This window comes from Anas acuta, chromosome 27 (assembly GCF_963932015.1).
Source record: "Anas acuta chromosome 27, bAnaAcu1.1, whole genome shotgun sequence".
Classification (NCBI taxonomy): Eukaryota; Metazoa; Chordata; class Aves; order Anseriformes; family Anatidae; genus Anas; species Anas acuta.
In genome coordinates, this window is record NC_089005.1 from 681,489 (window position 1) to 697,336 (window position 15,848).

At 65.0% G+C, this 15,848-nt stretch overlaps 3 protein-coding genes across 3 annotated transcripts; all 3 read left to right on the plus strand.

The window, feature by feature from the left end:
* The first annotated feature begins 4,781 nt into the window (after positions 1-4,781).
* On the plus strand, positions 4,782-7,599 carry ADRB3 (adrenoceptor beta 3). Its single transcript, XM_068662359.1, has 3 exons — positions 4,782-6,078; positions 6,876-6,943; positions 7,435-7,599. Exons 1-2 carry the CDS (start codon positions 4,811-4,813, stop codon positions 6,913-6,915), a joined length of 1,308 nt encoding a protein of 435 aa, XP_068518460.1. The 5' UTR covers positions 4,782-4,810; the 3' UTR covers positions 6,916-6,943; positions 7,435-7,599.
* A 1,094-nt stretch (positions 7,600-8,693) lies between these two features.
* Positions 8,694-10,642, plus strand: LOC137845277 (nucleoplasmin-like). The gene is made up of 6 exons (XM_068662362.1): positions 8,694-8,750; positions 9,012-9,106; positions 9,406-9,488; positions 9,575-9,694; positions 9,902-9,995; positions 10,085-10,642. The coding sequence occupies exons 2-6, from the start codon at positions 9,046-9,048 to the stop codon at positions 10,180-10,182; spliced, it is 456 nt and encodes a 151-aa protein (XP_068518463.1). The 5' UTR covers positions 8,694-8,750; positions 9,012-9,045; the 3' UTR covers positions 10,183-10,642.
* A 155-nt stretch (positions 10,643-10,797) lies between these two features.
* Positions 10,798-15,515, plus strand: LOC137845276 (prolactin-releasing peptide receptor-like). The gene is made up of 3 exons (XM_068662360.1): positions 10,798-13,019; positions 13,173-13,767; positions 14,433-15,515. The coding sequence occupies exons 2-3, from the start codon at positions 13,361-13,363 to the stop codon at positions 15,052-15,054; spliced, it is 1,029 nt and encodes a 342-aa protein (XP_068518461.1). The 5' UTR covers positions 10,798-13,019; positions 13,173-13,360; the 3' UTR covers positions 15,055-15,515.
* The last annotated feature ends 333 nt before the right edge of the window (positions 15,516-15,848 follow it).

The window sequence follows — 15,848 nt, forward strand, 5'->3', positions numbered from 1 at the left end:
AGAAGGACCCGGGATTGCTTTAGCGCAGCCTTTGACACTGGCTGTGTTTCAGGCCCCGGCTGCCCCTTTCCCTGATTCTCACAGGGCAGAGCCGCGGCCGTGCGCGGGCTGCGGGGCAGGGGCAGCCCCGAGGCTCCTGGTCCTGGGGGGCCCCGCACGGCCCCGGGGGCTGCCCGGAGATGGGCAGCCGGCTGTGGGAAGGGGCCGCTGAGCAGCACGATGGGGACCTCAGCCCCTTGTGGGCATCCAGCAGCGGGCTCCGAGCTCCCGGTGCCCTTGGCACGCTGCGCATCGCTCGCCCCTCTCCAAGGAGCATCTCTGGGAAGCGGGACCTGAGCGTGCGAGGTCGCCGCTCGCCTGCCCAAAATTGTGGCAGCCCCCAGGCTTCGGCACCGAGCCTCACCCGCAAGCTCGAAGCTGCCCCAGGGGCACGGAGCATCTCCGGGCAGCGACGGGACGGGCACGAAGGGCAGGGGCATGGCCACGGCGTGCGTCCCGCTGCGGGGATGGTGGGCATGGAGCACGGCTCACCAACACGAACCCTAAAATTGTCGAAGTCAAGAGCACATTTTTGTCGTTTTTTTTTTATTGTCCCGGTGCCGGGAACGCTTCCCTTCCTGTGCCCGGCCCCGGAGCCTCGCAGGAGGGGGGCTGGTGGGGAGCCCGCAGTTTATGGCCGGCTTCCTCCGGGCCCCCCCGGGACAGGCAGTACCCAGCGGGTTAAAGCTGCATCGCGGCGTGTTTATGTGCTGCCGAGGAAGCACGATGACAGATAATCCCAAACAACTTCAAAGCGAGATTGGCGAGGCCGATATGGGAACTATTCCCCAGTCCCGGCGCGGTGCCCCAGCCCCGTTACCAGACATTAAAGGCAGAGCAGGACCCGCTGCAGCGCCGTGCCCTCGCCCTGGTCCCCCCCGCCCACCCACCGAACCCCAGGGCCCCCTCCCCACGCTGCAGCAGGAGGATTTGGGGCAAAACCCTGCTTCTTGAGCAGCTCCTGCTTCAGTGTGCACGGCCCTGGGGACGCACAGAGACCTCCCCACAGCCAGGACCAGCCATGGGGGGGGGGACAAGGATGAACCAGGGGCCCCACCCCAGCTGCGAGGTGTTTGGGGATTGGGGAGGGGGCAAGAAGGCACCCTGGGGTACCTGGTGGGGCCCTGGGGTGCCTGGTAGGGGTGGTGGTGCTGGGTGTCCTGGCAGGGCTGGTGCCTTGCTTCGTGTCCCACCAGGGTGGGCTCCCTGCAGCACCGTGGGGTGGGGGCAGTGGGGGTCCAGGCAGGGCTTTTTCGGGGTGGTGATGTGGATGTGGGCACGGGGGGGCTGGGATGGCAGCATTTATGTGCTGTGTACCTGCAGCTCGCGGGGCACTGCACACACCTGGTGCAGGTAAACTGATATTTGGGGCTCTGAGAGCTCTCCCCTCTCAGCTCCGTGCAGGGTCCTGCTGTTTTTTCCCCCCCTGGGGGGGGCAGGGGAGCTGGCAGTGCTGTGAGAGGCAGTGCTGCCGCAGTCACGCTGCGTTTATCGCCCGTCCTGTAATGGTAAGCATGCAAACAGGGTGCTGGGGGACAGCGAGAGTTCCCAGCTATAAAAAGGGTTTGTTTTATCCTGGTGTGGCAGCAGCCTGACCCAGTCTTGGCACGGCCTGGCTGTGCTGTGCTTAATGATGCCGGGAGGAGAAGCCAGCCTTGGCCCAGCCCTGCCTGGTCCCCCCGAGCCCCTGCCTGGTGTCTTGGGGTGCTGCCAGCCCCGGTGAGCTCACAGATGTGACTAGGAACTGAAAACGGGGGCGAGGATCAAAACCGTGCTTAATACCCGCGGTGGCACGCCACGGGAGCTTGGGCAGCAATCTGATAGCTCTCCCTACCAAAAACCTCCATCCCTGCCGCATCCCTGCCTCCTCTCCCCTCTCAGGCTGCAGGACGAGCACCCTGCGGGTCCCCCAGCTGCCCTGGGGCTCTGCCTGGCCCCAGTGAAACCCCAGTAAAACCCCAGTGAAATCCCAGCCCTGGGCTGAGGGAGGGAGGCCAGAGCTGCCCGCTGCCTGCCCGGTGCTGCTTTATCTGCTCCTGCTTTATCTGTGCTAACACCTCATCCGCTCGCTGGGCACGGGGGATTAGCGGGACCTGAGCCCTGTGTGGGAGCCTTCAGCACCTGAGGGTGCTGTGTGTGCAGGATAAGGGGCGGATAAGGCTTTGGGGCAGGGATTAGATGTGCAGGGACTTTGCGCCCGCTGAGGCAGGAGTGCCAGCGTGCTGAAACTCTGCGGATCAGGCGGGGGAGATTTGCACCTAGTGCAGGCTCAGCACTGCCAGGAGGACAAACCAAGGCTCTCCTCACCCTGTGTGGGCTGAGAGGGTGCAGGCCTTGGTTTTGGGGGGGATTTGGGGCCATGCAGGCATTTTGCTGCAGTGCTGGGCTGTTGGAAATGAAAAATACCCCATGATGAGGAGCTGCTAAGCACCCTAGGGGAAGAGGACCACAGCTGCTGCTTTCTCAGCCACCTCACCCCTGCAGCTCCCGGGCAGATGCTGAGCCCCTCGGCTGCTGCCTGAGGCCAGCTCCGTCCGTTCCCTCTCTCCAGGCACCCAGGGATGCCGGAGCTCCAGGAGCAAGGAGCTGCTCCGCGCCCTCCTCTCGTACCCCAGCTCTCCCCCAGAAGGGATCTTCTCTAATCCACCCCGCCTCTATATATAAAGATGTATTTTTAAATACCCATTGTTTATTCTGTAGCAACAGCCAAAGGAATGGCTCTGATCCATGGCATAAACATATTTTCCCAGAGTTTTCTAAACAGCCACTTGACCCGTTGGCTCCCTGCAGGGTCTGTGGGGCCGGGCTCCTGCCTTCTCTTTCCTGGGGCAGAGGAGTTTGTCCCTGGCTGCTCAGGTGGTGCTGGCGTGGGGCAGGCGATGGGGACACGTCCCGGGGTGGCTCCCAGGCTGCTGGGCTGGGAGGGAGGGCAGCAGGGAACGGGGAGCAAAACGAGGCAGGAGAAGGTGACAAAGAGCCTCGCAGGAGGCATTTCCAGCTGCTTCAGGGTCTTCACAGCACTTCAGGGGTGTTCCTGCTGCCATGAGCTGAATGCTGCCCTGGGGGAGCGGGGACGTCTCCCCGGGCTGGGGGTGCAGCCCGATCCCCAGCACCTCGAGGGCTCGGGGCAATGCCCGTGGTCGGAGCAGGGCGCTGGACGTTGCGTGGCTCTGTGCAGGACCCAGCACCTCTGCTGCAGCTTTCCCAGCTGTAAAACTGGGGCAAAGATACAGAAGCACGTTACTTCCCCTGCCGTAATGAAAGGACTGGGACTCTCCCTTCCTCTCCCCATTGAAGTCATCTGGCTGGGAGGGAGGGCTCCGGGCCCTGGCTGTGGGGGAGAGAGGAAGGATCTCCGCTCGGTGCCAGGAGCAGGGCTCCGGGTGCACCCCGGGGTTGATCTCGCTGTGGGCAGACGGCAGCGTGGAGGTGGTCTGAGGGTGCCAGCAGGACCCATCGGCAGGAGGGTTTGATGTAGAACACCCAGGCTTTGTCCTGCAGCCCCTCCAGAGCCCAACTCCCTCATTTTGGGCATTCCCGCAGTACCCCTGCTTTGTTCTTCGGGCACAACCCAGCCGTGATTCCATCCTCCAAGATGCACTGGGGCTGTGTGTGCAGTGGCACTGACGACTCGTACACGTGCACATTTTGTCCATGCCCATTCAAGCAAAGTCACAATCCTCCCTGGAGCAAATACGCTCAAGACTCGGCCCGAGCCAGCCATTAGTGTAAGAGCTGGGAGCTGAGAGGGGTTGCATCAAGCACGCATCCGACCGCTTTGAAGAGCCAAAACAGGCTTGTAAAGATCAAGCTCGTAAAAAGCAGTCCCTGTTTTGCTAGCTCATGAATGGGAAGAAATGCCAACTGGATAATTTTTTACACATATTTTTTCGTCTTTGTCAACATTCCCCCATTTGGCTGAAACTTCAAATGCCATATTTGGAGAGTGGCTGTCTTAGAAGTCCCAGTATTTGTATAAATAGCTGATAGTGAAAAAATTACCCGCCCTGGAGCCTGCCCAGGGGCCTTCAGGAGGAGCAGGGCTGGGGCAGCGATGGGGCCACGGCTGCTCGGGCTCTGGAGCAGGGACGTGGGCAGCCCGGTGCCTTCCAGCCCGACGTGTCCCGGGGGAGGAAGCGTTTGGGGGCCTCCAAACACCGGCACCCACCCAAGGGCAGGAGGGGAGCAGCGGGGGTCTCCGTCCTCAGCCGGGGAGGGGGTCGTGCGACAGACGGGGGGGTGAAAAACGGCCGCGGGTGTCCCCCTTTGGAGGGGGGCCGCTGCTTTGCCACCCCTCTGCAGTCGTTTTGCCCCCGCCCTGCGCCGGGGGCCGGTGCCGCACCGGGGCCAGCCCGCCCTGCCCGGGGGGCGCACGGCGAGGGGCGCACGGCGAGGTTGCCGGGGGCGCGGTGCGGAGCCGGGGGCCGGCGGGGAGGCGGTGCCGGCTCCCGTTCCCCGTCCATTGATCCCGGGAGCGTTGCGGGAGCCCGGGGCCGCCCCGAGCCTTTAAAGGCTCCTCCCCGAGCGGCGGCCCCGGGAGCGCCGCCGAGGGGAGCCCGGCGCCGGTGCAGCCCCGACGGCCGGTCCGGTGCGCTCCGGGCGGCGGCGGCGGCGGCGGCGGGGAGCCCCCAGCCCCTCGCCGGCCCCGAGCCCAGCCCCGACCCCGACCCCCCGACCCCCCGACGGGGCGCGCCCGGCTCGGGAGCGCGGAGCGGCGGCAGCGGGAGCGGGGCGCGCCCTGCCCGGCCCTGCCCGGCGCGTCCCGGCGGCGATGAGCCCGCTCCCCGTCGGCAACGGCAGCGCCTGGGGGGCGGCAGCCCCGGGCCCCGGCCCCAATTGCAGCGGGGCCGCCAGCCTGAGCCGGCAGTGGGCGGTGGGGGCCGCCCTGAGCCTCACCGTGCTGGTGATCGTGGCCGGGAACCTGCTGGTGATCGTGGCCATCGCCAAGACGCCGCGGCTGCAGACCATGACCAACGTCTTCGTCACCTCGCTGGCCTGCGCCGACCTCATCATGGGCTTGCTGGTGGTGCCCCCGGGGGCCACCATCCTGCTGAGCGGCCACTGGCCCTACGGCACGGTGGTGTGCGAGCTCTGGACCTCGCTGGACGTGCTGTGTGTGACGGCCAGCATCGAGACGCTGTGCGCCATCGCCGTGGATCGCTACCTCGCCATCACGTCGCCGCTGCAGTACGAGGCGCTGGTGACCAAGGGCAGGGCGCGGGCCGTGGTGTGCCTGGTGTGGGCCATCTCGGCCTTCATCTCCTTCCTGCCCATCATGAACCACTGGTGGCGGGACGGCGCCGACGAGCAGGCGCTGCGCTGCTACGACGACCCGCGCTGCTGCGACTTTGTCACCAACATGACCTACGCCATCGTCTCCTCCACCATCTCCTTCTACGTGCCCCTGCTCGTCATGATCTTCGTCTACGTCCGCGTCTTCGCCGTGGCCACGCGGCACGTGCAGCTGATCGGCAAGGACAGGGTGAGGTTCCTGCAGGAGCCCCCCAGCCCCGGCTCCAGGGGCGGCCGGCGGAGGCGCCCCTCCCGCCTGCTGGCCATCAAGGAGCACAAGGCGCTCAAGACCCTGGGCATCATCATGGGCACCTTCACGCTCTGCTGGCTGCCCTTCTTCGTGGCCAACATCATCAAGGTCTTCTGCCGGCCGCTGGTGCCGGATCAGCTCTTCCTCTTCCTCAACTGGCTGGGCTACGTCAACTCGGCCTTCAACCCCATCATCTACTGCCGCAGCCCCGACTTCAGGAGCGCCTTCCGCAAGCTGCTGTGCTGCCCTCGCCGCGCCGACCGCCGGCTCCACGCCGTCTCCCAGGACCCGCAGCACTGCCCCTGCGCCTTCAGCCCCCGGGGGGGTCCCTCGGGGCACGGCAAGGCGGCGGCCCCCCTGCGGCACGAGGAGGATGGCGAGGCTCGGGATCCCGGTAGGGCAGAGGAGACGGCCCCGGCCCACGGCAGCGCCCACCAGCAGCGGCCCCTGGGCGAGTGCTGGCTGCAGGGCACCCAGACCACGCTGTGTGAGGACGAGTGAGTACCTGCGTGGGCTGGGGGGGCCGCTGGGGGGGCACGGGAGTGCGGTCTGGTGAGCACGGAGCTGGGGAGCAGGAGGTTCTGGGGGGGCTGGGGGTGCGGGCTGAGAACCGCTGCGCTCTGCCTTTAGGGTTCACTAAGCCCCAGCCCCTCTGCTGGGCTGCAAAACTGGGGTCTTCGGTGCCCCCCCCGCCCTGTCCCTTCCTGGGGAGTGTCCCCACCACCAGAATAATTCATTCTCTCAGATAACGCTGGCGGTAAATAAGGAGGAAAATCAGCCAGGCAGGAGTGTCCCAAACCCTGGGATTTTGTCCCGTTTCCCCCCACTCCCGATTTCTTTCAGGGAGCCCCTTGCGATAGGGCGGGCCGGGCGGGGGGGGTCTCTGGCTGCCGGTCCGGGCTCCGTGTGTCCCTTTGTCCCCTGGTGGCTGCAGTTTGGGGGGGGGGGAATTTATCCGGTCAGCCCCGTCCCTGCAGCCAGCAGCCCGGGGCTGTGCCCTGCCCGCGGTGTCACACTGCTGAGAACTATGGGGTGTATGGGGCGGTTTTTTTCTCCCCGAGCTTTTTATTGTCACAAAATGTGAATGTTTTTCAGCACGGGGGATTTCAGCTGCCTTCCTGTGGCCAGAAACCGCTCACCTGAGGGCAGGGAGGCTGCTGGCAGAGCCGCTGCTGGGGGGGGGTGTGTGTGGAAGGAGCTGCGGGGAGGATTTCGGGGGGTGGGTTTCGGGAAAGGATCGGACCCCGCGGACCCGGGGCAGCGGCTGTTCACGCCCTGCGCTCTCCCGTTGAAGGTTCACCGGCAGCGAGACGCCAGCAGGTCCCTCGGTGTGACCGGGAGCAGCGCAGAGGAGGGAGCACAGTAAGTGCGCTTTGCCTTCCCGGGGGAGCGGGGAGGGGGGCAGCCGAGCCGTGGGGGCCCCCCCAGGCGTGGAGGCGGCCGCCCCTCGTCCCTGCAGCAGTCTCCTCTGACCAGCTTGGCCGTCCCCTTCCCTGGGGGAGCGCAGCCCTTGGCTGGCCCGCAGGCATGTGCCACTTGGGGCGCGTGAGCCTGACGCAGGCATCTGCTGACCGTCGGGGGTGCTGCAACCCCCCCGGAGCAGCAGAATCGGCTGTGCTGGCTCCATGGGGACCGGCACTTTGGGGCTGGCTTCAGGGCAGGACCCCCTCTTTGCACGCTCCCCTTCTGGGGGGGTTGGTTGTGAGCCCCGGGGGATGGGGGTGCTGCGAGGGATGCGCCCCACACTCTGCCAGCTCCCCTTTTTGGGGGTTACTTGTGATCCCCAGGGGATGGGGGTGCCGCGAGGGGTGCACCCCGAGCCCCCCCCCCCACCTCCTCTCGCCTCCTTGCAGGGCCGGGCGCTGCGACGGGGACGCTGCGTGGGGACAGAGGAGCAGCACAGGGGGTGGCGGCGCTGGAAAGACCCCCGGAGAGGAAGGGGGGCACCCGCTCGGGGAGCACACCGCGCTCCTCCGCTGCCGGAGAGATGAAGCCAGCAGGGAAAAAGCTCCCGAGCCTCCTGTCCTGAGGCTCCCCACGGCAGCACGGCCGCCAGGGACGGGGGGGAAGCCGCCCCCGTGCCCCCCGACGTGGCCGGTGCCGGGACGTGGCGGCCAGCGGCTCTGCTCCCCCGCAGGACCCTGCCCTCCCGGCCGTGTGGGGAGAAGGGTGCCCTAAAAATGAGACCTCGCCGGGTCCTGCCCCCACCGCGGCTGCGAAATTCCCGGGGCCGCCGCGATGCCGGGAGCTGCAGCGACACCGCCCGCTGGGGAAACGTGCGGGGAGCGAGGGGATCCCCGCGTTTGGGGCAAAAGATGCGAACCGAGCTCTTGTGCGATGGACACGGGGCCGTGCCACGCGCCCCGAAACCCCGGGGGTGCCCGGAGCACGGCCGAAAGCAGCCGGGGCTGGGCAGGGATGGGGAGCCCTGCAGGAGGGGGGGGTCACACTGGGGGTGCTGCGGGTGCAGGGGGTGAGGGCAGCGGAGCTGTGCTCTTTTTAAAGCCTCTGTGCGTGGCCAGGAGGGCGACAAGGGGTGGCAGCACCCACGCAGGGTGTGCGCAGAGGTGCCTGTGGGTGTCCGTGCCGGTGCCACCCCGCCTGTAAACGTGTCGTGGTGACCGTGAGGTTTTTCTGCCTTGTTGTCCCCCCACCCGCTGTGTGAAATAAATCTTGGAAACCCCTCCGTGATGCCTCCGGGTCTGTGACAAGCAGAGGGACGGGGCCGGGCACAGCATCTGCGGTGGTTGTGCTCCCACCGGGGGGCTTTGTGCCCCCTCCCGGGGGGCTGTCAGCCTGGAAAAGCACCCAGAAAGCAGCCACCCCCACCCCACCACCATTTGGGAACTCGTACAGATCATTTGGGAGCAGCTGGGGTGGGGAGAGGCAGGGCACGGGGGCAGTGCTGGGAGGGATGGGGCAGCACCGGGGGCATCGCCCCCACTCCAGCAACCCCCGGAGCTCTGGGGGCGCATTGATGGCACCTGGGGAGAGCTGCCGAGCACCTGGGCTGCATTCCCAAATTGCCGGGTCCCCTTCCCTTTATTTGCGGCCAGCGGGGGCTGCTTGGGGTGTCCTGCTGTACCCTGGGTGTGCGGGGCAGGGGCAGCTCCCTCCGAGACCTCTGGGTTGTGCTGCTGCTTCAGGAGGCTCCTGCTCCTCGGGGCTGGTTGTGTCTGTGCGGGCACTTTGCCGGCTCCTCCTTTCCCCAGGGGATGCCCAAGGGGTTGGGGGGTTTATTCCTCACTTAGCCCTCCTCTCCTAGCTGAGGGGGTGCTGCTCCAGCTGCCTTCACCCCTTGCAGAAGGCAACCTGTGGTCTGGGGGCGTGGGAGTTTGCTCTGAGTGCTCCCAAGTCCCGTTTCTTCCAGGTGCTGCTGTTGCAGCCCAGTTTCTCTGTTTCACTCTTTCCTCCCCTCCTTATTTCACAGGAGCCAGCTCCCGGGGCTGGACCAGCTGCAGAGGATGAGCTCTTCTTTTGTCTCCAGTTTGCTGTCGGAGGAGAGGCCGGTCACTGCCCTGTGGGGTGAGCAGCGGCAGCCCCCACCCCAGTTTTCCTTTTCCTTGGCTTCCCCCCCAGCTCTCCATCCTGGCTGCTCTGCTCCCTTTGAGGCCAATTTCCCCCTGCACTGCAGCAACCTGCGCTCCCCTTGCTGTGCAACCCCTGGGGGGCTGAGGGTTCCCCACGGCACAGGGGCACCCCATGGCCCCGGGAGGTGTCAGCCCTATGGGACCACCCCGGGGACACCCCCTCTGCCTTCCCCACACCTGGGGCTCGTGGGGGGAGCAGCTCCTGCGTGCAGGGACGAGGCTGTGTGTCCACAGGCTGTGAGCTGGGCACGGGCACACGGCGCTGCGTGCTGCAGGAGGATGACAACTGCCTGGAGCACCTGGTCCTGCTGAGGACGGTAAGGCGCAGAGCTTGGAGCCCCCCCTGGCTGTGCTGGCCCAGGACTGGGCTCTGTGTGCCACGGGGCTCTGCTGGGCTCCGCAGGTCTCCCTGGGGGCTGGTGCCAGGGACGAGCTGCATGTGGTGGCCGTGGAGTCGAAGAACACGTACGGAGGCTGCAAACCGGTGCCCATCGCCTCGCTGCGCGGCTCCGTGCTCCCCATGGTAAGGGCAGGGAGGGGGGCAGCACCCTGAGAGCCACCCAGCCTCTGGGGGGTGCTGCACAGGGGTCTCCAGGCAGTGCTGGGGGCTTTTTGGCTGTGCCTGCAAACCCTTCTGCTCTGCCCAAATGAGCTGGGGCAGAGGTTCACCCTGTGCTGGGGATGGGCTGGGGGTGCTCTGAGCTTTTTCCTTTTTTTTTTTTTTTTCCAGATCAACCTCAAAGGCCTGGAGTTTGTCCCTCTGGTCACCTTCGTGCTGGAGTGTGGAGCTGGGCCGGTCTATCTCAGCGGGCAGCACGTCACCTGTGAGTCCTGCTTTGGAGTGGGGTGGCACTGGGGGTGCTCACTTGGCCCCGTGGGGCTTTAGTGTTAGCGGTGTGTCTCCTTGTCCCAGTGGAAGATGACCACAGGTACGAAGCCCACGAGGAAGAGCTGTTGGAGGAAGATGCAGATGATGAGGACGATGCCGGAGCAGCGCAGGATGGGGAATAGCCACAGCTCGGGGAGGATTTCTGCGTCCTGGGAATGCCTCTGGTGGATGGCAGGGCCGTGGCAGAGGCTGTTCTGTGCCAGGAGCTGCGGGTGCCTGGCACCAACCCGGCTGGGTCCTTGCCCAGGGGTACAAACTGCCTCTGCTTTGCATCCTTGCCTCCTCTCCCTGCCCGCTCTGTTCATAACGTGCTCTCAGAAATGCTCCCCCCTTCCTACCACTCCTCCCACCAGGATGGGGTCACCCCCAGCTCCCTGTGCTGCCCTGGGGGCTGCTCTCACCCCCTCCTTCCTCCCAGGGGCATCGCTCTGATGGTGCCTGCTCAGCTGAACCGAGCAGCAGCACGTTGATGTCTGCACAGCAGCCCAGGGGAACGCAACCAAAGGCTGCTCAGAACCAGCAGCTGCCGAAATAATTCAATTAAAGCCCCTCGTGGAGGAAAATTGCCCCAATCCATCACGTGTGTGACGTTAGCTGGCAGGGGATGTGTCTGGAAAGGGGAGCAGGGGTGCGGTGTGGGTGCCCCCCTGGGTTCCCCAGGAGTGGGGTGGATGTGAACCCATCCTGCTGGGCGCAGCAGTGTGGGGCTGTGTCTGGCACAGCGCTGTGGTGTGTGGCTGTGGCAGGGCAGCATCGCCAGCAGGTGGCTGTGGCTGAGCTCTGCCGTCCTTTGTGAGCAGCACTGGGGGGTTTAGTGCGAATTGAAGGCAAAGTGGCACCAGGCAGCGCAGCCTCTGCTCTCCTCCAGCCGCCTTCTCCCTCCGAGTGCCCGGGTGTGCGCTCTGCTGGGCTGGGTGCCTGCTGAGGCAGCAGCAAGTGCAAGCTTTGCACACCCACTCTCATCTCCCCCTGTAAAAGTGCCACTTTTGTGTCCCCATGCTTGCATTTACCAACTTGGTTGGGGCTCTGGGATCATGGCAGTGAGTGGGGGCCAAGGGGGGCTGTGGTGGGACTGATCCTGCCCAGCCAGCAGCACGTTGCTGTCCTAGCGAGGCCCTGGTGAATTCGTGGCTCCTGATTCCTCAGGCAGGAATTAAATGCACCGTTAATTGGAAGTCTTGCAGCTGCATTAAGACATCTCACTGGGTGCAGATTAAGCCTTATAAAAAAATCCAGGAAGGAAAGAAACACAAAGCGGATTGAGGTCGGTGCCGCTGAACTTGCACAGTGGCCTCTCCAAAGCCCTGAGCTTGTCGGGGAGGTGCCTGGCAGTGAAGTGCACAAGCAGCCGGCGTGGTGCTGGCTGAGCTGCCCACACTCGAGCCAGAAATCTCCCAAAAGAGCTGCAGGAGCCCTGGGGACAGCAGCACCTGGCTGCTCCTCTCCTGGTGTCCTGCACCCCGTGGTGATGCTGCCCCGTGTACCCTCCCTGCCCTGGGTTTATTTCCCCGGGCTCTGCCTTCACCCCCTCCCCGTGGCTGCGGAGTGCTCACAGCGTCCTGCACGCCAGCATCGCGTGGAGGGCTTTGGCATAACCATGGCAACTGCCAGGTAATTAACAGACGGCTCTCAATGTCATGGGAACAAACCAGGAGCAAACAGCGGGTGCTGGGCCGCACGCCTCCCTGCCCCCAGGTGCAGGATGTGGCCCGAAGGGCTCCATCTGGCCTGCCCCAAAACTGGCTCCGTGTGCGCTGCCCCCGGCGTGGCACTGGGCAGCCCGCGTCCCCTGGGCACCCGTGGCGGGTCTGGCATGAAGAGGCAGCCCCCAGCTCTCTGTATCACTAATGGCCGGCACGGATATTTAATTTTTATTAAATTAACGCCAGCCCGTGACACAAAACCAGGAGCTCATGTTCTGAGTGCTGGAGGGTTAAAGATTTTCCGTGGAGAATGGTGGAGAGTACTTCTGGCAGGGAACATGACAGTAAGAGTGAAATTTTAATACAGAAGCTGCTCCATTCGGGGTAAAAGCTCCTCTAAAACTGATGAAAACAACAGATTGTGCCCCAAAAGCTTGGAGGAGACCACGGTGCGAGGCATCACCACTGGTGCAGGGAGCAGGGCTGCCTTTTGTTCCATCTCCAGATGCTCCCTTCGTGGTGGGGTGCCCTACCAAGGCGTGGGGCGCAGGGGAGCTGACCTAAACCCACAATTAATGCAAATTTGGGCTGCCGAGCTTGCGAGGGGCTTCTGGGCAGCCCTGCAAAGCTCCGAGGCTGGCTGCAATTCTCTGCTCGTTTCCACTGGAGACTCCAAACCTGCGGCGGGGTTTGTGCTGGGGAAGTTGGGCACGTAGAACAACGGCTGGCACAGAGAGAAAGGAACGCGGCTACGAGTCCTGCGCTGCCAGAGTGGGAGATAATGCATGGAAATAGCTCGGGAAATTAAAGTTTGCCTGCAGCGCGTTCGGAGATGATTCAGTGGGCAGCAGGGGAGGGAGGGGACGCGTGCGGGAGGCAGGGCTGCGCCTGGGGCGCACCGGGACCCGCTCGTCCTGGGCTCTGCCCGCCACCGCTCTGCTTTTTTGCCCTGGATTTTGCCTCGAATTCCCTCCTCGCCCCCTGCCCCTTCTTCAGAGCGGATGAAAGGAGAGCGCGGTGCTGTGGGAACACCTCGGTGGAGCCGCTGGAACCGCAGCAGAAAGGCGAGTCCAGCCGGGCTGCTGCCGGCGCCGACCTCGTAGGAGAGCGCGGCTGAGCTCGTTAGGGGCGCACGAGGCTTCATTGAGCGCAGAAGTGGCAGCGCATCCGTATCCATTTCCCCATTAACGTCCCCTGCGATTTCCAGAGGCATCAGGAGCGACTTTGGGGCTCGGCTGCTGCTGCCGGGAGCTGCCCGTGCGCAGCGGCTGGGCGCAGGAGGGGCTCGCCGCGACGCTCGGGCTGCAGGGCTGCAGGTGAGTGCCTCCTCCTCGGGGCTGACCTGCCGCTTTTCCCCCTTTTTCCTTCTCCCCACAGAGCCGTGGGTGCTGCTCAACCCCGTGCTGCCTCTCCTAGGGGGCCGTTTGCCAGCGTCGCTTCCTTTCTGACCCTCGTTTCCCATTTCTCAGGGAGCCGCAGCGAGGAGCCACCACCCCGGGGAGCCCCCCTGGCCCCCAGCCTGGTGTGGGGCAGGACCCCTCGGGGTGGCACAGCCGTGAGGAGGAGCAGGATGCGCCCCACGGCCGCCTGAACCCTGCGACTGACAGGTTTTGGGGGACCAGGACGTCCCAGGGAGCTGGTTAGGGTTGAAGGGGCCATGGAGCCCAGCAGGGACGGGGCCAACGCCACCGCCTCCGAGCTCGCCCTGCAGAACCGCCCCAACGCCAGCGCGCAGTTCACCGGGGTGCAGCTCATCCAGTCCTTCAAGCCCCTCATCATCCCCTGCTACGCCCTCGTCGTCCTCGTCGGCATCTTCGGCAACTACCTGCTCCTCTACGTCATCTGCAAGTCCAAGAAGATGCACAACGTCACCAACTTCTTCATCGGGAACCTGGCCTTCTCGGACATGCTGATGTGCGCCACCTGCGTGCCCTTCACCCTAGCCTACGCCTTCAACCCCCAGGGCTGGGTTTTCGGGAGGTTTTTGTGCTACTTCGTCTTCCTGATGCAGCCCATGACCGTCTACGTCTCCGTCTTCACGCTCACGGCCATCGCGGTGGACAGGTGAGGTGGGCGCAGGGGGTGGCAGAGGGGGGCAGGCACACTTCTGGTGTTAACTCTGCTGGGGGGCTGGCATCCAGGGGGCTCTGTCTGGACCAAGCCCTCCCTGCTTCAGGGGATGCTGCTCTCCCTGATGGTGCTGGGTTTGGAAACGCGAGCCTCCTGCCTCCCCCCACCGTGTTTTTTTCTCCCAGGTTTTCATCCTGCGCTGTGTAAATTCTGTGACCAATTCTGTGTTTTCCCCACCAATCAGGCACCCATGAAATCACACTGCCCTCACCCCATTCATGCAGCAGCCTTGGGATTTGCACCCAACGATGGCTTTGGCACGAGCCCTCCGGCTGGGGCTCAGCTTTGCTGCAGCTCTGCCGTCTATTAACAGGATATTAACCATAATGGGACGTTAATAACGGGATGTGAACAATATCCCATTATTGCTGCTGAGCAGGGAGCTCCCCGGACGCAGCCGCTCGGTCACAGCCACATGGAGAGGAGCGGGGGGCGCACAGGGGAGGGGAAATTGGGGGCTGACCGGGGGGGTTGCTCACTTGGTGCTGCCTCCAGCCAGAACGGTGTTACAGGAGGGGCGCCCTGCTCCCCAAAACCACACAGCGGGGCACCCCCGACCCCATGCCACGGGGGTCTCCCCCCCCCCCATGTCCCCGCAGGTACTACGCCACCGTGCACCCCCTGAAGAGGCGCCTGTCGGTCGCCGGCTGTGCCTACGTGGTGGGGGGCATCTGGCTGCTGTCGGGGGCGCTGGTGGCGCCGGCGGTGGCGCACACCTACCACGTGGAGTTCCAGCAGCAGGGCTTCGCCATCTGCGAGGAATTTTGGGTGGAGGAGGAGGCGCAGCGCCTGGCCTACGCCTACAGCACCCTGATCCTCACCTACATCCTGCCCCTCTCCGCCCTCTCCCTCTCCTACCTCTGCATCTCGGTGAGGCTGCGCAACCGCGTGGTGCCCGGGCACCCCACGCAGAGCCAGGCCGAGTGCGAGCGCCTGAGGAAGAGGAAGATTTTCCGCCTGGTGGCCCTGGTGGTGGCGGCTTTCGGGGTGTGCTGGCTGCCCATCCACGTCTTCAACGTCATCCGGGACATCGACATCGGCCTGATCCACAAGCGCTACTTCCTGCTGATCCAGCTGCTGTGCCACTGGTTCGCCATGAGCTCCTCCTGCTGCAACCCCTTCCTCTACGCCTGGCTGCACGACCGCTTCCGCGGCGAGCTCAGGAGGATTTTCTCCTGCCAGCGCCGCGTCCTCCCCGCCGCCACCTGCGCCGTGCTCTGAGGGTCCCCCACGCTCCCACCCCCGGGGGTCCCCCACGCTCACCCTCATGGAGCCCGATCCTTCCCCGTGGTGGAGGCGAGGTGTCGCCCCCCGGCACGGCTCCCCCCCCTCTCCCCGGTGCCCCCGGGGGGGGTGAGACCCCCGGGCTCTCTGCCGGTGCCGCCCCAAGGTCTGTGCGCCCAGCCCCGGTGGCCAGGGGGTACCCGGGGAAAAAGGGGGGGATGGTGCTGGGGTGGGCAATGGGGCTCCAAAGAGTGCCCGGGGAGCTTTGTGCTCGGTTTTGGGGTCACACGGGTGTCATTATTTTGAATTAATCGAGGAAATGGGGCTGTGTTTGGCTGGAACAAGCTTTAGGGTGGCGGTTTGGTGCCCCTCGTTAAGCGTGGCCTGTAATTAATTAAATCCACTCCTGGTGTCAGAAATGGGGATTCTCCCGCGAGATTGTTTTCAGAGGGACGGCTGCTTTGGGGTGACCTCAAAACGGGCGAGGGTACGGCACCGGGGACAGCACCCCTGTGGTGGCAGCCCCCAGTACCCCCCAGTAACCCCCAGTAGCCCCCTTCCACACCGAATGCCCCCCCCTAGTAGTGGGGGCGGTGTGGGGGGTCCCCAGCACCCACCCCCTGGGTTTGGGCAGGGGGCACAGTGGGGGGGCACAGGGGAATGGGGGGGGGCTGCACCCATGGGTGGGGGGACAGGAGGAGGAGGGGGCTCCATGCACACCCCTGCACACACACCCATGCACACCCCTGTACGTGTGCACGCCTGCACACCCCCAGCTGTACAGGCACAGC

What these genes read in the sequence shown, in the direction of transcription:
- ADRB3 (XM_068662359.1), top strand. Translation starts at nt 4,811, where the DNA reads ATGAGCCCGCTCCCCGTCGGCAACGGCAGCGCCTGGGGGGCGGCAGCC. An exon ending in ACCACGCTGTGTGAGGACGA is followed by an intron (nt 6,079 to 6,875) that starts GTGAGTACCTGC and finishes CTCCCGTTGAAG; the next exon opens with GTTCACCGGCAGCGAGACGC.
- LOC137845276 (XM_068662360.1), top strand. Translation starts at nt 13,361, where the DNA reads ATGGAGCCCAGCAGGGACGGGGCCAACGCCACCGCCTCCGAGCTCGCC. An exon ending in ACGGCCATCGCGGTGGACAG is followed by an intron (nt 13,768 to 14,432) that starts GTGAGGTGGGCG and finishes ATGTCCCCGCAG; the next exon opens with GTACTACGCCACCGTGCACC.
- LOC137845277 (XM_068662362.1), top strand. Translation starts at nt 9,046, where the DNA reads ATGAGCTCTTCTTTTGTCTCCAGTTTGCTGTCGGAGGAGAGGCCGGTC. An exon ending in ACCTGGTCCTGCTGAGGACG is followed by an intron (nt 9,489 to 9,574) that starts GTAAGGCGCAGA and finishes TGGGCTCCGCAG; the next exon opens with GTCTCCCTGGGGGCTGGTGC. An exon ending in CAGCGGGCAGCACGTCACCT is followed by an intron (nt 9,996 to 10,084) that starts GTGAGTCCTGCT and finishes TCCTTGTCCCAG; the next exon opens with TGGAAGATGACCACAGGTAC.